At 53.2% G+C, this 17,531-nt stretch overlaps 7 protein-coding genes across 7 annotated transcripts; 4 read left to right on the top strand and 3 right to left on the bottom strand.

Moving 5' to 3' along the window:
- Positions 1–171: 171 nt before the first annotated feature.
- JCM15063_000496 (uncharacterized protein) lies at positions 172–2,225 on the bottom strand (the record flags this gene model as incomplete). Its single annotated transcript, XM_076678414.1, has 4 exons — positions 172–359; positions 430–1,190; positions 1,254–1,959; positions 2,153–2,225. 4 exons carry the CDS (start codon positions 2,223–2,225, stop codon positions 172–174), a joined length of 1,728 nt encoding a protein of 575 aa, XP_076534397.1.
- Positions 2,226–2,480: 255 nt separating this feature from the next.
- JCM15063_000495 (WD40 repeat domain-containing protein) lies at positions 2,481–4,293 on the top strand (the record flags this gene model as incomplete). Its single annotated transcript, XM_076678413.1, has 10 exons — positions 2,481–2,515; positions 2,582–2,644; positions 2,709–2,898; positions 2,973–3,055; positions 3,118–3,230; positions 3,302–3,453; positions 3,529–3,667; positions 3,745–3,791; positions 3,875–3,968; positions 4,058–4,293. 10 exons carry the CDS (start codon positions 2,481–2,483, stop codon positions 4,291–4,293), a joined length of 1,152 nt encoding a protein of 383 aa, XP_076534396.1.
- A 2,544-nt stretch (positions 4,294–6,837) lies between these two features.
- Positions 6,838–9,108, top strand: JCM15063_000494 (uncharacterized protein; the record flags this gene model as incomplete). The annotated part of the gene is made up of 4 exons (XM_076678412.1): positions 6,838–6,942; positions 7,024–8,610; positions 8,684–8,750; positions 8,846–9,108. 4 exons carry the CDS (start codon positions 6,838–6,840, stop codon positions 9,106–9,108), a joined length of 2,022 nt encoding a protein of 673 aa, XP_076534395.1.
- An 89-nt stretch (positions 9,109–9,197) lies between these two features.
- On the bottom strand, positions 9,198–10,723 carry IME4 (mRNA (N6-adenosine)-methyltransferase; the record flags this gene model as incomplete). Its single annotated transcript, XM_076678411.1, has 8 exons — positions 9,198–9,252; positions 9,326–9,621; positions 9,697–9,731; positions 9,807–9,871; positions 9,936–10,072; positions 10,141–10,248; positions 10,313–10,579; positions 10,643–10,723. 8 exons carry the CDS (start codon positions 10,721–10,723, stop codon positions 9,198–9,200), a joined length of 1,044 nt encoding a protein of 347 aa, XP_076534394.1.
- Positions 10,724–11,602: 879 nt separating this feature from the next.
- On the top strand, positions 11,603–13,151 carry JCM15063_000492 (sterol desaturase family protein; the record flags this gene model as incomplete). Its single annotated transcript, XM_076678410.1, has 7 exons — positions 11,603–11,785; positions 11,857–12,061; positions 12,139–12,321; positions 12,382–12,512; positions 12,586–12,679; positions 12,748–12,965; positions 13,041–13,151. The coding sequence occupies 7 exons, from the start codon at positions 11,603–11,605 to the stop codon at positions 13,149–13,151; spliced, it is 1,125 nt and encodes a 374-aa protein (XP_076534393.1).
- A 424-nt stretch (positions 13,152–13,575) lies between these two features.
- JCM15063_000491 (uncharacterized protein) lies at positions 13,576–14,462 on the bottom strand (the record flags this gene model as incomplete). The annotated part of the gene is made up of 4 exons (XM_076678409.1): positions 13,576–13,813; positions 13,880–14,039; positions 14,104–14,176; positions 14,244–14,462. The coding sequence occupies 4 exons, from the start codon at positions 14,460–14,462 to the stop codon at positions 13,576–13,578; spliced, it is 690 nt and encodes a 229-aa protein (XP_076534392.1).
- Positions 14,463–15,035: 573 nt separating this feature from the next.
- JCM15063_000490 (uncharacterized protein) lies at positions 15,036–16,648 on the top strand (the record flags this gene model as incomplete). The annotated part of the gene is made up of 6 exons (XM_076678408.1): positions 15,036–15,447; positions 15,545–15,747; positions 15,810–16,221; positions 16,288–16,410; positions 16,477–16,556; positions 16,622–16,648. The coding sequence occupies 6 exons, from the start codon at positions 15,036–15,038 to the stop codon at positions 16,646–16,648; spliced, it is 1,257 nt and encodes a 418-aa protein (XP_076534391.1).
- Positions 16,649–17,531: the final 883 nt, after the last annotated feature.

The following is a 17,531-nucleotide window of genomic DNA, read 5'->3' as shown; positions in this document are numbered from 1 at the left end:
CTCCAGTCGTTTTTCCTGAAACTCGCTCGATATTTATCGTTCGGCCGTGACCGAGTGTGGGAAACGACCAGATTTGCAAATCAGAGAGGTGGCAAGAAGAGAGAGAGAAGAACAAATCGAATCGTTATCAAGCTATACTGTGCAAGGAGGACAGGTGCACTCTTTTTGTGTTTAATCCCTTCGTTGCCTCTTGTTGTCACCACGTCCACCACGTCCACCACGACCGCCACGACCACCACGTCCACCACGTTGTCCGCCACGTCCTCCACCACGTCCACCGTAACCTCCTCGCTCGTCGGAGAAGGCTTGTTCGGCGTGGAAACGAGCGCGAGACATTTGGTGCGAACGCTCGTCCGTTTCTGTTTCAAAGAACAAACAAGTCAGAACTCGGGTCTCTCAAAGCAAACTTCTGGCTCTGGTAAGACGAACCCGATGCGCGGGACCATTCAATCTTGCGACCGTCAACTTCGCTAACTTGTTGCTTGAGCTTCTCGAACTCTTCGTCCGTGACGACTTCCTTGAAGCTCGCTTGACCCTTGGCCGGGTACTCTTGTTGACCATCCTTGATTTCGACCTTGGCTCCCTCTTCGTCCTTCTTGACTTCGCTCGAAGCGACCACCATGGGAGGAGCCTTGAGCTTGGCCGGGAACTCGGATTTCATCTCAGCGTCTCCATCCTTCTTGTCCGGCAGTCCCGCAACCGGTCGGTTGTCCGAGAGTCCGACAAACGCAGGTTTCGAAATTGGTTCGAGTCGACGTTTGAAATCGCCATAGTTGAATCGAGGTCCGGCTTCAGGTTTGCCTTCTTTCGACTCGATCGTGAACCTCAACAGTTTACCCATCTTCCATCCGTCCGCTCCGGTACCGACTTGGTCTGCGTCGACAATCTCGATCTCTCCGTTCGCCTTGCGCGCCTTGTAACGTACTCCATCGTACTGGATCTCACGTTCTTGAGGTGTGTTGTCATCCTCGGCCTTGCGCTTCTTCTTCTTGTCGTCACTGTCGTTCGCAGCGGCGGCACGAGCCGAAGCGGCAGAAGGGACGGTCGGGAATCCGGTTTCGCTGATGAGGTGTTCAGCCCATGCGTTGAACGGTTTGGCCGATTTCGCATAAGGGTTCTTGGGGATCGATGCCTCTTGGGGCTTCGAATCGGGAGCGTACAATTGACGCTTCTCCTCGACGTAGACAGCCCTGTGTACCAAGGTGGTGCGTCAGGATAGGGGGTTCTCCTCTGAGAGAATTACTTGAACTCACTTGGCCTTGGTCTCGAGTTCGGCGCCTTCATAAGTCGGTTTCGGGTCGAGCGCGAGGAATTTGTCGACACTAGTCTTCTCGGCAAATTCGACAAAGATCGAACCCTTGAACTTGCCACGTCCCTTGAGCGCAATCTTGCCATCCTGTCCCGGTTTGTCTTCACGCCTCATCCTCAACGAGAGGACTTTGCCGACATCGAGACTGCGAGCCCAGTCTTCGAGTTTCTTCTGCAACGCGTGTTCAGAGTCTTTGATCGTTTGTTTCTCCTCGTCGGTTTCTCCATCCTTGTCGGTTGCGGGGAACCCTTTCACATAGACGCTACGTTGCATCGCGTCTTCAGGTCGTTGCATGTCCTTCGTCCTCCTGACGTACCATCCGTACCCCGTGTCGGACTCGTTTCCAAACTTGCGCACTTCGACTTGGGTTGATTGAGCCTGAACGGCTTCGGCGATCGCATCGATCGAACCGAGTCCTTCAGGAGGGGATTGAAGGTAAGGTTGCATGCGTTTGAACGAAGCGATCTTTTCGAGAGGCAACCATCCGAGGTGGAACGAGTTGAGGTGCTTCTTCGATTGAGGGTGAGGTTGAGATCCTTCCGGAGCCGGAGTCGAAGCGATCACGGCAGCAGGGTCTTGGAACGATTGTGCCCAGAGGTTGAACAGGAACTTGTCGAACGGCAGGTTCGAGTTGGACAGGTAGAACTCGACTGTTGCAAGGGTTGTGGATTGTCAGCGTCACATCCTTCGAGTCACTGTGAAAACGTGTTTGGGATGCTGCTGAGTGTCTCGAAGAACTTTGTTTCGCTTCACCAGCGCGCAGGAGAAGGGTTGGCGGGCGGTGGACGAGGCGCGACTTCTTGCTCGTTTGAATCAACTTGATCAAAAAACCCGAGGACTCACCCTGAGTGTTGACGGCTTCCTTGACCGAGGCGAGGTCGCCAGTAGGAGCACTCGTGTTCTTGTCGTCACTCATGATCGAACCTGAGATAATCGAGAAGAGGAATAGAGACGAGCAGACTGTTTCGAAAGAGTCTCTGGAAATTTCACCGGCAGTCGGCGATTGGCGCGACTCGCCTCACCGCTTCACTCTCGGATGTCAAGTGGTTCAAATACAGGAGCATATGGATCAGTCGAGAGCAATGTGGGCGCGTCGACATCTGCAGTGACTCTCGAGTGTGAACCCACCTGCATCGCCTCGGGCCCCGCTCCAAACCGCTCGTGGAAGCCTATGTACTCGGGCGCATTCTTTCGGGACGCTCGCATGTAGGTCCTTTCGCCCTCGGAACAGGATCCGAGTCCTTGATCGCGAGCTGATCGATCGAGCGGCAGTTGTCCCGACGGCACTTGCGCTCTCGCTTTGGCAGATGATCGTTCCCTGTCTCTCTTTGCCCTGTACGTACCATTTTATAATTCGAGCAACAAGTGAATTTTGGCTAAACCCCGAATCCGAACCTAGGCCCAACTCGAACGAGAACTCGTCGACCGTGCGCTCGCCTCTCTCGCAAGTCTGGAATCACGAACCATCAGATTCGCTCCTCTCGTACGACTGGTACCCAGGTGCCTCGAGTACAGATCCATCCATGTTTGCGTTTGCCGTAGGAGTCAAGGACCATCCGGTTCACCTGTTGGACGGTCATGATCAACGTGTGAGCAGGGGAGAGCCCTCGTTCGAAGTGTTTCCCATTTTCTATTCAACTCGCTTATCGTGTTTTCAATACAGATTCGAGCGAGTTATCCCATCATTGATCATACGGAGCGGTTTGTCGCGCCCAACAGCATGCGATTCTCACCCGATGGAACCAGGTGAGAGAGCTCACCATTCCAGTGGTTCTAGTTCGTGTCTGACTCACTCGACGATTCGACAGTCTGTACTGTGGGTTCGACAACGCAATCGAAATCTTGGACGTTTCGCGCCCTGGCGAAGCAGGGTTTCGACTCAAGACGACTCCGAACCGCACTTCTCGTACAGGTCAAAAAGGTGAATGCCCTTGAACATCGAGTTCTCAGTTCGAGAACCAAGCGAGCTTAGAGAAATCCGGTCATCACCAGGTTTGATCTCGGCCCTTGACTTTTCTCCATCCGAAGGGGCAATGTTACTTGCCGCAGGTTCTTTCTCGGGTACAATCGGGTTGTACGATCCATCCTCCTCTACACCGCTCTCTGGAATCTTGAGATCAACTCATCGTGGTGGAGTCACCCAGGTAACGTGCATGATCCCCAAAAGTTTCTGCGGCCCTGTTCAAGCTTACACTTTGATCCTCTGCGCTGCGTTTCAGGTCAAGTTTCATCCAACCATGCCCCACTTGTTGTTTGTTGCATCTCGACAAGCAGACTACCTCGAAATGTTTGATTTGCGCAACTTGGCACTCGACCCGATCAGACTCGAGAGAAAAGGTCGGACGAATCAACGTATCGGTACATCTCAAAATACGGTTTCTACGTGCTTACCGATAGGAGACATGCTCATGACTATTCGGGGAGACTGGAAACAGGTTTCGATATTGATCCTACTGGAGAATGGTTGATGACGGGAGATCAAGTAGGTTCTCTTTTCCTCAGAAATGGATGCGTAACTGCGGTTGTCATTCCGACTGATCGTGTTGCTTCTTATGCACTCAAAAGAACGGCACGCTTTCCTTTTTCGACACATCGTTCCTCGCGTACACCGACACGAGTACTCCACTCGCACCGACTTTTACCCACTCGATACGTTCAGGTTCGCACTTTCCCTCTAATTCTGCCGTAACCTTACTCGCTTTCCTCCGCTTACATCAAAGCTCTATACTTGTTCACAACCATGACCAGAACCGATTGGAGCTGCAATGTTCCACCCTGATTTTTCAAGAACTCGACAGATCTTGACTTGTACAGGCACGAGGACTTTCGACACTCGTGAATCGTCAAAGCGAAGACATGCACGACATGACGATGACTGCAGCAATGACAGTGATGGTTCGAGTGATTCACAAGATGATCAAGACGAGGCGGGTGTAACCAACGTCGATGTCGAGGTGGATTCCTTGCAGCTTTTCGCGTGGTGAAATTCTCGGGAAATTTCTCAACGCGACGTTCGAGCTAGCGAGGCATGTCACTCTGGTTGCTTGTCGCGCTTAGGGGCATGACTTGTGTATACTCGTGAGACGCGTGCGCACAAGAATTTACAGCAATCGGGTCTCGCACTCCGCAAACCCGCGTTGCGAGCTGCGTGCAGATTCTTGACCGTGAGGGGATCAAGCAGAAGGCCGAGCTACTCTCGCTGGCCAAGAATCGAAACCGCGAAACGCAAGAAGGATGACAACACAATGGGCGAGTTAGATTGCGAATCAAAAAAAGTCGCGCCCCTCAAAATGTCCGACGTTTTTTCCACTTTTCTCCCTTGCTCGTCCCTCCGGACGCGTCAAAGTTACTTTACCTGCAAGCTGTGGCTAGTGCGCATCGATCTAACCGAGAGGATTGTCCCTGGAGCGTCTCATCGTTCGAGAATGTTACCTTGAAAATTCATACGCTATCGAGTGCGCCGAAATCGGTCTCACGCTACTCTGCGCGCTTATGTCTGCGCCTGTTTGTGCGCTCCTTCGCCTCGTGTGGGGAGGGGCTCGTGCACACCACCTGCGCCCGCCAATGTGCTCTATTCGCTGCCCATTGGGCGTCGTCGGCCTGTCAATGTCCCTCAAGGTGCGCTGTCTTCTGTGCCTTCCCCACCTTCAAACTTGTGCATTTTCAGCGTCGATTTGCAGGCGATCCACCAAGCGATTTACTGTGCCTCGACTCGAGCACTTACAAACAGCGTGCCGCAACCACGCAACGAGAGTCCGGTCAAATTCCGGCCGCTGCGAGATATTGGAGCAGAATCGCAAAGCGCGGTCCAAGCGGAGGTTATCGGCAGCTAAAGCGCTCATTAAGAGCTCTTCCCGACAGCTCGACATTACTGACTTCCAGGCTCGCAAAGAACACTAAATTCCAGACGGCGGAGTCAACAAATTCCTCAATTTGGAAGCTGTTCAGTTCGACCACCCTGGCTGCAAAGCCGGTACAACGGTCGAAACTGTTGGAACGATGGTCGGCCATGATAAGCTGGCTCGAATGGTGGACAGCGATGCCTGTCACTCGTCTAATCGTGGCGAACCAGGTGAGAATTCCATCCGAGGACCTTGCGGCGATACCTTTCGACTCGAACGCGGTCGTATCTGCGCTTATGGTGCTGCTCCGAGGGATTGGAGGTGATAAGCTCACCATAAAGATCGGGCTGGCCCGTGTATTGGACGTGATTCGGGCTTACAACGCACGTGAAAATGCCGCGAGTTGCGTCCCAGATCCAACGCAGAATCACCATGCTGATCGGTGAAGCCTGCGATCCAGGAGAACATTACGCACCGGAGTCACGCTTCGCCGAGATCGATGGCGACTCGCTGCGATCTCGCACAGACAAGCGCAAGATTCCATCGAGATATGGAAATACTGGAAAACAACCAAAAAAAGGGTCTTCAGGCGCCTGTGCCTTCTGGAATACAGTGTTCTTTGCGAGCCTGGAAGTCAGTAATGTCGAGCTGTCGGGAAGAGCTCTTAATGAGCGCTTTAGCTGCCGATAACCTCCGCTTGGACCGCGCTTTGCGATTCTGCTCCAATATCTCGCAGCGGCCGGAATTTGACCGGACTCTCGTTGCGTGGTTGCGGCACGCTGTTTGTAAGTGCTCGAGTAGAGGCACAGTAAATCGCTTGGTGGATCGCCTGCAAATCGACGCTGAAAATGCACAAGTTTGAAGGTGGGGAAGGCACAGAAGACAGCGCACCTTGAGGGACATTGACAGGCCGACGACGCCCAATGGGCAGCGAATAGAGCACATTGGCGGGCGCAGGTGGTGTGCACGAGCCCCTCCCCACACGAGGCGAAGGAGCGCACAAACAGGCGCAGACATAAGCGCGCAGAGTAGCGTGAGACCGATTTCGGCGCACTCGATAGCGTATGAATTTTCAAGGTAACATTCTCGAACGATGAGACGCTCCAGGGACAATCCTCTCGGTTAGATCGATGCGCACTAGCCACAGCTTGCAGGTGAGGTAACTTTGACGCGTCCGGAGGGATGAGCAAGGGAGAAAAGTAGAAAAAATGTCGGTCAATTTTAAGGGCGCGACTTTGTGGGTATCGGTTAGATTGCAACTCGCAACGTCACTTCCGACTATAGAATCTACGATCTCCCGTCCCAGTCCAGACCCCTGAAAGATTCGACAAGCGAGAGGGGGTCACGAACTGTAGGGCGCTTAGATGATCTTTGCTCTCCACCTCAATGGGCTCCTTCCGTGTGCTTGTCGCCGAGATGAATATCCCGGAAGTGTCGTATTCTTCTGCGAAGAGAGAATGCTGTAGACGGAAGGGAATTTGACAAAGTATGAGGTGGTGGAAAGGAAAGAAACACGTTGCGAGGACGCGATCGAGTTTTCCGTGTTCGCGTAGCTGCAACCCTCCCCTGAGTCACGATTACGAGATTTTGGGCACCACTCTCGACGCCGCGTGGTATCTGCTCCATCTCATGCTTGCTCGCAGTCATCTCTCTACCAGTCTGACTCGGTCCCTCTTGACTCGCACCATGTCTTCGAAACCTTTTGGCAGTTGGCCGTCTCCGATCACGGCAGACTTGACCTTGACCGCGACAGTCGGGTTGTCCGAGTTGCAAGTCGCTCGAAACGGCAAAGTGAGTTCAGCACGTCTTTCTTTTCGTAACAGGGACTCAAGCGTGTGTGAGCTAATCGTAAAAGAACTTGTTCCTATGTAGGCCCTCGGGTGGAACGAATCGCGACCGGACGAAAAGGGTCGATCGACCCTCGTGTATCAGCGCATCGGCAGTTCGACTACGGAAGAGGTCTTGCCCAATCAACAGTGGAACGTGCGCAGTCGCGTACACGAGTATGGAGGAGGAAGTTGGACCTTCACCCAAGACGGCGAAACGATCATCTTTTCCAACTTTGTCGGCAACGCGTACAGCGTCACTCGTACGGGTGATGGCACGTGGTCTGAACCGAACCAGATCACTCCCGAGAGTGACGTGTACCGATTCGCCGATTTCGAAGTCCATCCCACCGATTCTTCACTCGTTCTAGCCGTGCTCGAAGATCACACGAAACCTGATCCAGCTCACGTCGTCAACTCGATCGTCCTGATCGACACAAACTCGAAATCACTCTCGACCGTCGCTTCGGGTAGAGACTTTTATGCATCGCCTCGATTCTCGCCTTCGGGCAAGTTCATCTCGTTCCATTCGTGGATTCATCCCGACATGCCTTGGGACGGTAGCGAAGTTTTCGTCGTCAGTACGAACCTCGACGGTGACGGCAAGCTCGACACGTCAAACCCTGTCAAGGGCGAACCTCTCAAAGTTGCGGGTCAGTCTGGAGCGAAAGAAGCCGTCTCGCAACCGAGGTGGGCCATGACTCGACAAGACGGACAAGCCGAGACTCTTGTATTCTCGAGCGATCGTACGAACTGGCAACAGCTGTACAAGTACGAGGTTGGCCAAACCGACGAGATCAAACCCTTGTTGAACGAGCACGTCGACGAAGACGTGACCGGTCCAGACTGGACTTTTGGCTTGTCGGCACATGGAGCGTTGTCTCAAGATTCGTGGATCTCGAAGAGCTCGGGAGGCAAACTTCGCATCATCGACCTCGAAAAGGGCACGTCAACGCTCATCCCCACTCGCTTCGTGGCGATCACGTCCCTCCGAGTCATCTCGCCTACTTGTGTTGCTGTGATCGCCTCTCCAGCCGAATCGCCAGCAGTCGTCTCGATCTTGACCTTGCCGAGGGCTTCCTCGTCCAAGGACGAAATCTCGGAACAAGTTCTCAAAATCTCTTCGCCGGCATCAGTCGATCCCGCTTACATCTCGATCGGCGAAAAAATCGAGTACCCAACGAAGGACGGATCGACAGGACATGCAATCTTTTACGCTCCAAAGTCGAAAAATTACCAGGGTGAACCTGGAGAATTGCCTCCTCTCGTCACTTACATTCACGGAGGACCTACGAGCTCAGTCTCACCCGCGTTGTCGTGGACGACTCAGTGGTGGACTTCGAGAGGGTTCGCGTTCTGTGCGGTCAACTATGGAGGATCGACTGGACACGGTTCGGCGTACCGTAGACGACTTGTCGGTACGTGGGGAGTCGTCGATGTTCAAGACACGATCTCGTGTATCGAACACTTGAGGGATTCGAACCGAGTCGATCAGAACCGAATCTCGATCACGGGAGGAAGTGCAGGAGGGTACACCGTGCTTGCAGCTCTGTGTGATTCGAAAGTGTTTACCGCCGGATGCTCGTACTATGGAGTTTCTGATCTCAAAGCTCTTGCGGATGATACGCACAAGGTATTTTACTCTCTCGCCTTTTCTTGATCTCTTCCTCCATGGCGTTCCTGACTCTGGACGACTTGCGGGATAGTTCGAGTCACAGTACCTGTTCAATCTGCTCGGTGGTACCCCTGACCAGGTTCCCGATAATTACCGAGGTCAGTACAAGCTCGAGGATTGTCCTACCGATTATCGGGATAAGGGTTCTACTTCTTTTGTTCTCGCTGACGCCCACCCTCCGCGCCGTTATCAGAACGTTCTCCACTGAACAAGGCCGCACAGATCACTGCTCCTCTCCTCTTGTTGCAAGGCACAGAAGACAAGATCGTACCTGAAGCGCAAGCGACTCTCATGCTCGAAAAGATTCGTTCAAACCCCAACGCGGGCAAGTGTGACATTATCATTTTCAAAGGTGAGGGTCATGGGTTCCGGAGCAAAGAATCGAAGAAACGAGCGATGGAAGCCGAACTCGAATGGTACCGAGACACGTGGTCGATCGAAGGAGGCAAGAATTGAAGCATGTGGCCTTGCAAAAGCGTTCATCAGTCAGTATCAAAGGACGAACGTGTATCATATCGTGTTCATAGAGCTGTGTGATTCCCCAATCAATCTGTTTGCTCTGATGGCAGGCTCGAAAGCTTGACTTGACGATCCGGATACCTGGAAACGCACAACAAGGTATATGAGTTTCTAGCAAATCGCGTCTGAGCTAAGGAGTCTTTTCAAGACTTACGTCTTTGTGAACCTATCGACCACCTGAGGATCGAAAATTTGATCTCGATCTCCCAACTGGTTCCCGAGGGTCCACCACCCATCTCTCAAGTTGTGTTTCCTGCCAAACAATTCAACTTTCCTACCTCTCCTTTTCCCTCCCAGGACTCGTTCAATCATGTCGTACAACTCGTCGGGTTTGCGAGAAGTTTGTCGTACTTCGGCGAGCAAGACTTGAGTGTCGAGTCCTCGATTGAACCAATCTGGCAATCGAACCGGTTGTTCGGGATTCGGTCGACGTACAGCGACGAGACAATGCTGTTTTTTTGCCAGATCCGGCTGAGTTAGTATTTTCCCGAGTTCGAGAGCGAAATTCCCACGAGAAATTCTCACTTCTTTCGAATGATTCAACCAATGCCCTGTCCGACCTAGATTGGAGCAAAAAAAGGGGTCGAATCAAGAGGTCCGCTTCACTTTTGCATGAGAACAAGAGCAACCCTCACCCGTCCTGATCAAACCTTGAAGTTGGTTCGTCTTGATCCACACGAGCTCGTCGATCCGTTCGTATCTGAACAAAGAACGGGTTCAGTCTACAGGTAAAAATCGTTTCGTGAGAGGAAGTCGAGGCTCACCCCCATGCGGCGAGACACTCTCTACCGAGTTCCATCGCGCGACCGGTTACCCATAAGAACAGGAGACCACCTTCATCTTGCATGCTGCCGACCGGCATCTCCATCATTTCGGCATCTGTCAAGGTTCCATATGGAAGCTACCACACGAGAGACATGGTCAGCGACTCTGGCGAAAGGTCAAAAACGAAAGAAAGTTGTCGAGCACTTCTTGGTGAATCGCCCAAGGTGGATCGGCGACGACCACATCAAACTTGCCGAGCACCGACACGTCGAGCTGTCTCAGATCTGCATTGACCCATTGAGGCGGGAGTGGCTGTTTGAAACATAGAATCAGCTTGGTCGAAACTGTTTGTTCAAGTCAAGAGTTGCGAGCTCACTTTCTCTGAATCTTGACTTGAAGCAGCCGATACTTCGAGAGGTCGCTCGACTCGAGTCGTTTTGCCTGGATCCTCGATGATCCAGTGCACGTACCGACAACTGTCCATGCGGTGGCACGTGTTGAGGTACGAACAGTCGCCGAGAGTGATTTCGGTGTGAGGTCGGAGGGCTCGAACAAAGTGCGCATTATGACACGCTGCGCCTTGACTGCAACTCTCGCGAGTGGTCGAGACACAGATCGAGACGAACGGGCGGGTTGGTGGGAACTACAGATGATTCGGAGTTTGTGAGCTGTTTGTAGTACAAAAGAGGTTGAATCGAATGCGTACGCTCTGACGGATGCGTTTCGCTCTCTCGAGCCTGAGAGCACGGTCTGGACCCTCGCCTGTAGAGAGTGAAGAGACCGTCATTCAACCGATAGTCTGCAAGGTGATGAAGGACGAGTGCTTACTCTCTGCTTGGTGGGTATGATCTTGAGGCAGGTTGGTATCTGTGGGAACTGGGTCTGCCCATCTGTGCTGGCGGTTAAGGAGAGAGAAGGACGAGCGGTGAGCAGCGAGCCGAGCAAGTGGGGTCCGACAGCGACTCGCCCTGCTTCGATCCCGGGCATCGCGTGTACGATTGATTTATCGAATGCTTAATCGGACGCGGTGGGTCTTGCGCCAGTGAGAGGTGAACGAGCTGATCGCGGGCGTGATCGTCCGCAGCTCGGTTCTCGTCACCCGCACTCTTCGCCAACTTGCCTGCTCGGGAGCCATCAACCATGCACAATCTGTTGCAACCATGGCTACAACCCTACGCGAATTGGAGCCAGCAGATTGCTCGAAGATAGCAACCGATGCCACGCCAACGCAGTAGCGGTCTTATCCCCCAAGTCACTAGCTTACAAGGTAGCAGGAGCCGCCAGCAGAAATACCAATTTCGTAAGGATCGTCCGTGCCAGAAACAGCTAGCGACGGAGCTGTGACGCGCCGTCTGGCAGCCAAGAAGACCTTTTATCAACACCCCCTGTCGGTTGCCGCTGAAACTCGCGCTACTGGAAGCCTTCGGACACGCTGCCACCGGTAAAGGAGGGTAAACAACCGATGAGGCTCGAAAAGGCAACAGCCCGAAAGCGGCGTTGAAACGTGAATGCTAGGGCGTGACGTGTCGCGGGCACCGGCAAGGTTTCGAGCGCCAAGTTCGCCGTCGTGCACTTTTCGCGAATCGACCGTTCCATAGCATCTTTTGTCCTGCTGCACAATCCCAGCATGTATACACCTTCAGCACTCGATTCGACTACAAGGACCATGTCCGATCATGAGCGTGTGCCGATTCAGCGGCGGCCATCGAGCGGCTCGCTCACGTCGGAATCTTCGTCGCCGTCGCTCGAAACCCCAGTCTCGTATGCGACCGATCCCGATCGACAGAACGAGACCTCGGACGTGCGTACGACTCGTCAGCTCATCGATCGACGGCCTCCTTCAACTTTCGTGAGTCGATTTTCCTCGTTGACCTCCGCGACCAAAGACCGAGTCGAGCTCAATCGACTCGCACTTGACAGTACCTCAAGAAGAAGTCGGAAATGACGATCGCTGAATGGCTGTGCGATCTCGCCACCTGCCCAGCTATCATGCATCAGCTCGTCGATGAAAAGATCGACCGCGGAGCTGTTCCGATTCATCCCATGTGGAAAGAACATGCCTTTATCCTTCGCCGGGCCCTCGTTCCCCTCGCAATCCAACAAGCAGCTTACTGGCTGTTGCCGAGTACGTCGCGGTAGAACCTGCTTGCCCGGGATTTATGCCCAAGCTGACCTGTTTCGCTGTGGACGTCCGTGATTCAGACCACAAGTGGCCCCTCGCGCTCGCCTACCCTCTGTACTGGTTCTTCTTCCTCCACTTTGCCCTTCAGACCGTCAAACATTTGAACCACTACTGTGTCGAGTACGGCACTTTTGACGAGAAGCAAATCGGTCGCGATCGAACTCCCGACAAGTCCGTGCCTCATCTCGCAATCGGAATCACCGGTATGTACTGATTCTCGTTGCTGCTGCATCGAGGCCAACTCCTGACTTGTCCTTTTCTAGTGTACATGTTTGTGCGCACGGCAATCGCGTTCACGCTGCACTACAACAAACACGATCAGCCCTTGTTGACCGTTGGTTGGAATTTCCCCTTCAAACTTGCTTTGTGGGAGATCGTGCTCGACTACTTCTTCGTAAGTACATCGTTTGATCTTCGCCGTCATCGTCTGGCCGCAGTTCCTGATCTTTGTCGCCTGCTTCCCACAGTACTGCTACCACCGCCTCACGCATGAGAACGACTACCTGTGGTCGATTCACTCGCATCACCATACCACAAAGCACCCCACCCCAATCCTCAGCAGTGAGTCTCGCATACCTTGACATGAAATTCCAAGTCTTGAAACTGATTCTTCCCCACCCTACCTCAAGTTCTCGCCGAAGACAAACAAGAATTACTCGAAGTGTTCTTGATCCCAGCACTCACGTCGTGGCTCGTACCCATGTCGTTCTCGGAACTGTACATCACCATGTGTTACACGTTGTACGTCGAGATGCTCGGACATTCCGGCATTCGTGCATACTGGCCTCATCCCGTCCTCGGGTGGATCTTGAAACCGCTCAAAATGGATCTCGCCGTCGAAGACCATGTCAGTCGTTTTCTCTCTTCCAGTGACTTTCTCAGTATCTTTGAATTGACACATTGTTGTGAATGGATGATGTAGGATTTGCATCATCGGTTTGGTAAATCCGGACGCAACTATGGCAAACAAACTCGAATTTACGATCGCATCTTTGGTACTTGTGCCGATCGAATCGAGACATACGGATTCTAAACCCCCTCCAACCTGATTTTCCGAATGTGTACAATCTCGTCTTTTGACCTTGGCGGAGGAAAATATCACCTTTGTCCGTTTCTTGGTTCCAATTGTAGATACATCATGATTCATGAAGCTAGTTTGTCCACGAGAATCTTAACTGTAACGAAACAATAATTTTGAGTCTTTCGCGCTTGACGCAAAGAGAGAAAGCTTTACGGCGAGAGAACATGAATAGCGGCACCAAGTCATTTTGCGAATCGAAACAAGACAGTCCAAGGAGCAATTGCAGCAATGGCAACCCAGGGCTCAGAGACACTAGAGCGCGAATGCTTGAAAAGAGGTACAGAGAAAAAAGGGAGAAACCGAAAGAAAGTCGAAGGAGGGAACTATTGCGCGAGTTATGGCATATCGCGGCGGCGAGACAGAGGTAAGGCAGGGTCTAGTAGACTAGGGCAGCCATGAGGACGATCAATGCAGTTGAGGATCCTGCCACGAGTCTGGTTGCATCCGAAGTCTGGTACGCAGTAATATGAGCGGAGTGCCAACCCTGAGATGAAGCGAGAAAGAGACAAACTGCTGTCGCTGAAGGTTGCATCTGAGCCGAAGCAGTCGCGGTAGAAGGCACGGAACTTGTGATCGAAGCGGGCTGCGAAGAAGACACGGAGGTTCCGACCAGGCTATCACCGTGATTTGGATACGACGTCAGCTTTCACATTCAGCTTTGACGCGAGTTGACGGCTCACATTTGTGTCGCATCAGGACTATGCGACGTTTCGGTGCAAGTACAAGCTGATACGTGAGACGAGAGCGTTGCAGAAGCGGAAGCGGAGGACGAGGATGAGGGACAATCGCCTTGACACGATGTCGAGAGTTTGCGAGCAGACGATGTGTCGCCCTTGTACACTGCGCGCACATCCAAAGGAGTCTCAGCGGTGGTTACATCCGCGACGCTTGAAAGGGGATTGACCTGAGGTTGGGTACTGCCCGGTACAGACGTTGACTCCAAACAAGTACGCCTCTTCAAAGAAAGATTCCTTGCACTTTCAGATCGTGCGCGCGGGATCAGTTTCGGGAGGCTACGAGGCGTGCGGTGAAAGCGAGACGTACGTTGTCTTCGATGCAATTGTTGTAAGCTTTGACCCATTCCGGCGTCGAACACAAACCATGCAGTCCTTTTGCTCCCGGTGCGAGGTAGTCGCCTTCCTCGACTTTCTTTTGGAAGCATCTGATGGCGCAAGTCGGCGCTTCGGAGGTGGGAAGCGCAAGTACCGTGGTGTGAAGAAGCGCGAAAGCTCCGGTCAAAGCGAGAGGAAGCAGCACCAGCATTTTGAAGACGTCAAGACCAAGACTGTAGTTTGGATGAAAGTGGGAAGAACGAGGCCAGGCGGAAGAGCAGAACCAAAAACAACAGCTTTAAGATGTATTCCTGCGACCGCGCGTGCGCGCCGGTCGGCCGCGTTTGCGACATCAACACTGCAAAACATTCGATCGCGAATGGGCAGCTCATAAGCACCGTCGAGCGCAGCAGAGCAAAATTGCTCTCGGAGACGCTCGTGCAAGCGAATGAGCTCCGCCTAGCGGGCAAGAAGGCGACGGCGGAAAATGACGTGTCATTCCGCGCAATTATCGGGTGGGGCGCGAGTCAAGACAAGGCATCAGCTACCATAGCGCTCCGGGCGGCACCTTGTGAGGCTGGCGGCTGCTCTCAGCAGTACTCCCGTGGCCCGTCGGTCGCGAAGGTGGAGACGAGTCGGACCGCGTGGGTTTCGGAGCTTCATGAATCATCCCGGGCCCTGACTCGAATTGATCACCCGGCGGCGCCCTGTGGCTTCATACTCGACTTGCACTCGCTCCTTGCTTCAGTACAACATCCCTATATCGCCTGTGCCGCTGCTCGACATGGTACAGATCGCTCGAGCGATTCCAGACGACTGCGAGAGGCTCGCCAACATCTTCCTCGACGCTTTCGACAACACGGTCATCTCGCAACGCTTGTTTGGCAACGTGGCTCGGCGCGATCATGTCGAACACGCCGCAGCGAGGTTCACCAAGCGCATCGCCAGCGACAAGTCGGAAATGTTCAAAGCTGTCATCACACAGGACGATGGCAGCGAAAAGATTGTTGGGTTAGCGTACTGGGATCTACCCAAAACGGCGCAAGAGATCGCAGAGAAAGCGAAAGAGGACGAGGGCAAGACCGACGAGCAGAAACGTGAAGAAGCCAAGAAAAATTTCCCCCCAGGGACCGACCTTGACAGCGCACTGGAGTTCTTTGGCCGTCTGGACCCCAAGGTTGATGAACCCTTCTATCGTACGTCCCCTCCTTCGGCTCTAACGACACGAAAATCCCGCTGATGGCCTGTAACCACTCTTGCTTTTTCGATCCTGCACTTTTGACCTGTGAACAGATTTGCACCTGCTTGGTATCGACCCCTACATACAACGAACTGGAGCAGGTAGCAAACTGCTGAAATGGGGTTGTCGCGAGGCTGATCGCGCAGGAGTCGCTACCTTTCTCGAGGCGACCGATGTCGGCATGGGCCTCTATCGCAAGTTTGGCTTTGAGGACTTTGGCGAGCCCATCACGGGCGGAGAGAACAACGAGATGGTAGTAAGTCCACAACGTCCAGCTCTGGACGAGATTGCGTTAGATTGAGCATTGTCTTTCCACAGGTGTGGCCGATGCGACGACCGCCACTCGAGCTTCGTACATTCCGCCGATCCGACTTTCCTGCCATGTGCGAAATTTATTTTGAAGCGTTCAGACCGACCACGATTTGGAGATACAATTTCGAGAATGTCACTCGCCAAGCTTCCGACCGAGCGTTCAAGCGACGACTCGAGAATTGGTTCGACGAAATTGACAACGATGGCAACACTGCAAATGACAAGCATGAGGTCATTGTGGCCAAACGTGGCGACAAGGTACTCGGCTTTGCAGTGTGGTCCAAAGTGCCAGAAAAGAGTCAACGGAAGGAGAATAAAACTCCCTTCATTCTTCCCGAAGGCGCAAATGCAGAACGCACGATCGAGCTGATTACAATGATACACGAGGCTTCTGACCAGTACGAGAAGAAGCACTGGTGTAAGCGGTAGGAGCTCTTCTCTTGCGCAATCGACACGTGCTGATGATCCAATTGCTCGCTCTCAGATTTGGGATTGCTGACAATCCATCCGACTGCACAAGGCAAAGGAGTCGGTGAGAGTCTACTCGAATGGGGCATTGAACGAGCGAAACAGGACGGTTCCGACATTGTGCTCGGATCAACAGAATGTAAGCCTTGCCTTGCTCGGACACTTTGGCGTCCGCTGCAATCTGCTAACGCTACGTGTGCGACAGTCGGTCGAGCGTTGTACAAGAAGTTTGGCTTTGTCGACTATGGCGAGCCAGTGGTCGCAACCCAAGATTCCTCGGTCAAGGTTTGCGGGAAAATCCTCACTATGTATCGTCCACTGCGTTCCGAGCTGACGGTATGACCTTGCAGAATTGGCCAATGGTCCTCAGCTTATAGTCATCATATCTGTGCTAGTCAAACTGTTGCAATTAAACTAAATTATCGATAACAACAACGACCGAGCAGGCTCGGTCGACCTCGAGATGCAGCTCTCGAAAACTGGTGGAAGAACACGGTAAGCTGCTACCTCAGCCGCTACTTCCTCGGAGCCTTCCACGTCGCGATCGCGCAGTGCACATCCCGTTGCTGCTTTGACCCCGACCTGGTGGTAGAACGCGACTGCGATGCAAGAGGGGTTGTTGATGTCACAGTTGCAGCGGAAGTTCTCTCGCGAGGCGAGGTCGAGGTCAAAAGTAACGAGATGTCCATTGCGCGATCGCAACGTGAAAGGTTCCGAGGAAGTAGCGGCTGAGGTAGCAGCTTTTGAACATGATGCGGTCAAGGTAGGATGTCCCGATCCGCGTGAAATCGAGCGATCCGCAGGGTCGAGTTGTTCGTTGTCTTCGTCCGACACAAACACTTCCGCTTATTTCTGACGAGAGCTCATCTAGAGTCGCTTGAGTAAGATGAGAACAGGATTTGGAGCGAAGAGAGGGAGGCATGAGCAATGCAAACGGTCGAAACGAAACTGAATTTCTCTACAGTCTTTTGTTAGCAGTTCTTCCATTAACAGGCTTTCCATGAGCGAACCATAGTCAGCAAGCAATTCGTGCCGACTCGGCGTAGAACAAGCAGCCATGCTGCGCCATACCACCCAACTTGCCCGACCCTGCGCGCCTTCTGGCGTCCCGATTGAGCATGCACCCCGTGGTCTGCTCACAGAGGACATGTGCCCGCGAATCGTGAGAGTCTAGACGATCAGCCGGCTTGCACTGAAGGGAGCAGGGCGATTGCGTACGTGCACCTCCACGGTGTTCCGCCGCATGGTCCCGCCTCCTCC

Source organism: Sporobolomyces koalae (assembly GCF_050403365.1).
Source record: "Sporobolomyces koalae JCM15063 DNA, S_koalae_JCM15063T_v1_ctg14, whole genome shotgun sequence".
NCBI lineage: Eukaryota > Fungi > Basidiomycota > Microbotryomycetes > Sporidiobolales > Sporidiobolaceae > Sporobolomyces > Sporobolomyces koalae.
Note: the sequence above shows the minus strand (reverse complement) of the source record. Positions and strands in the feature narration are given on the sequence as shown.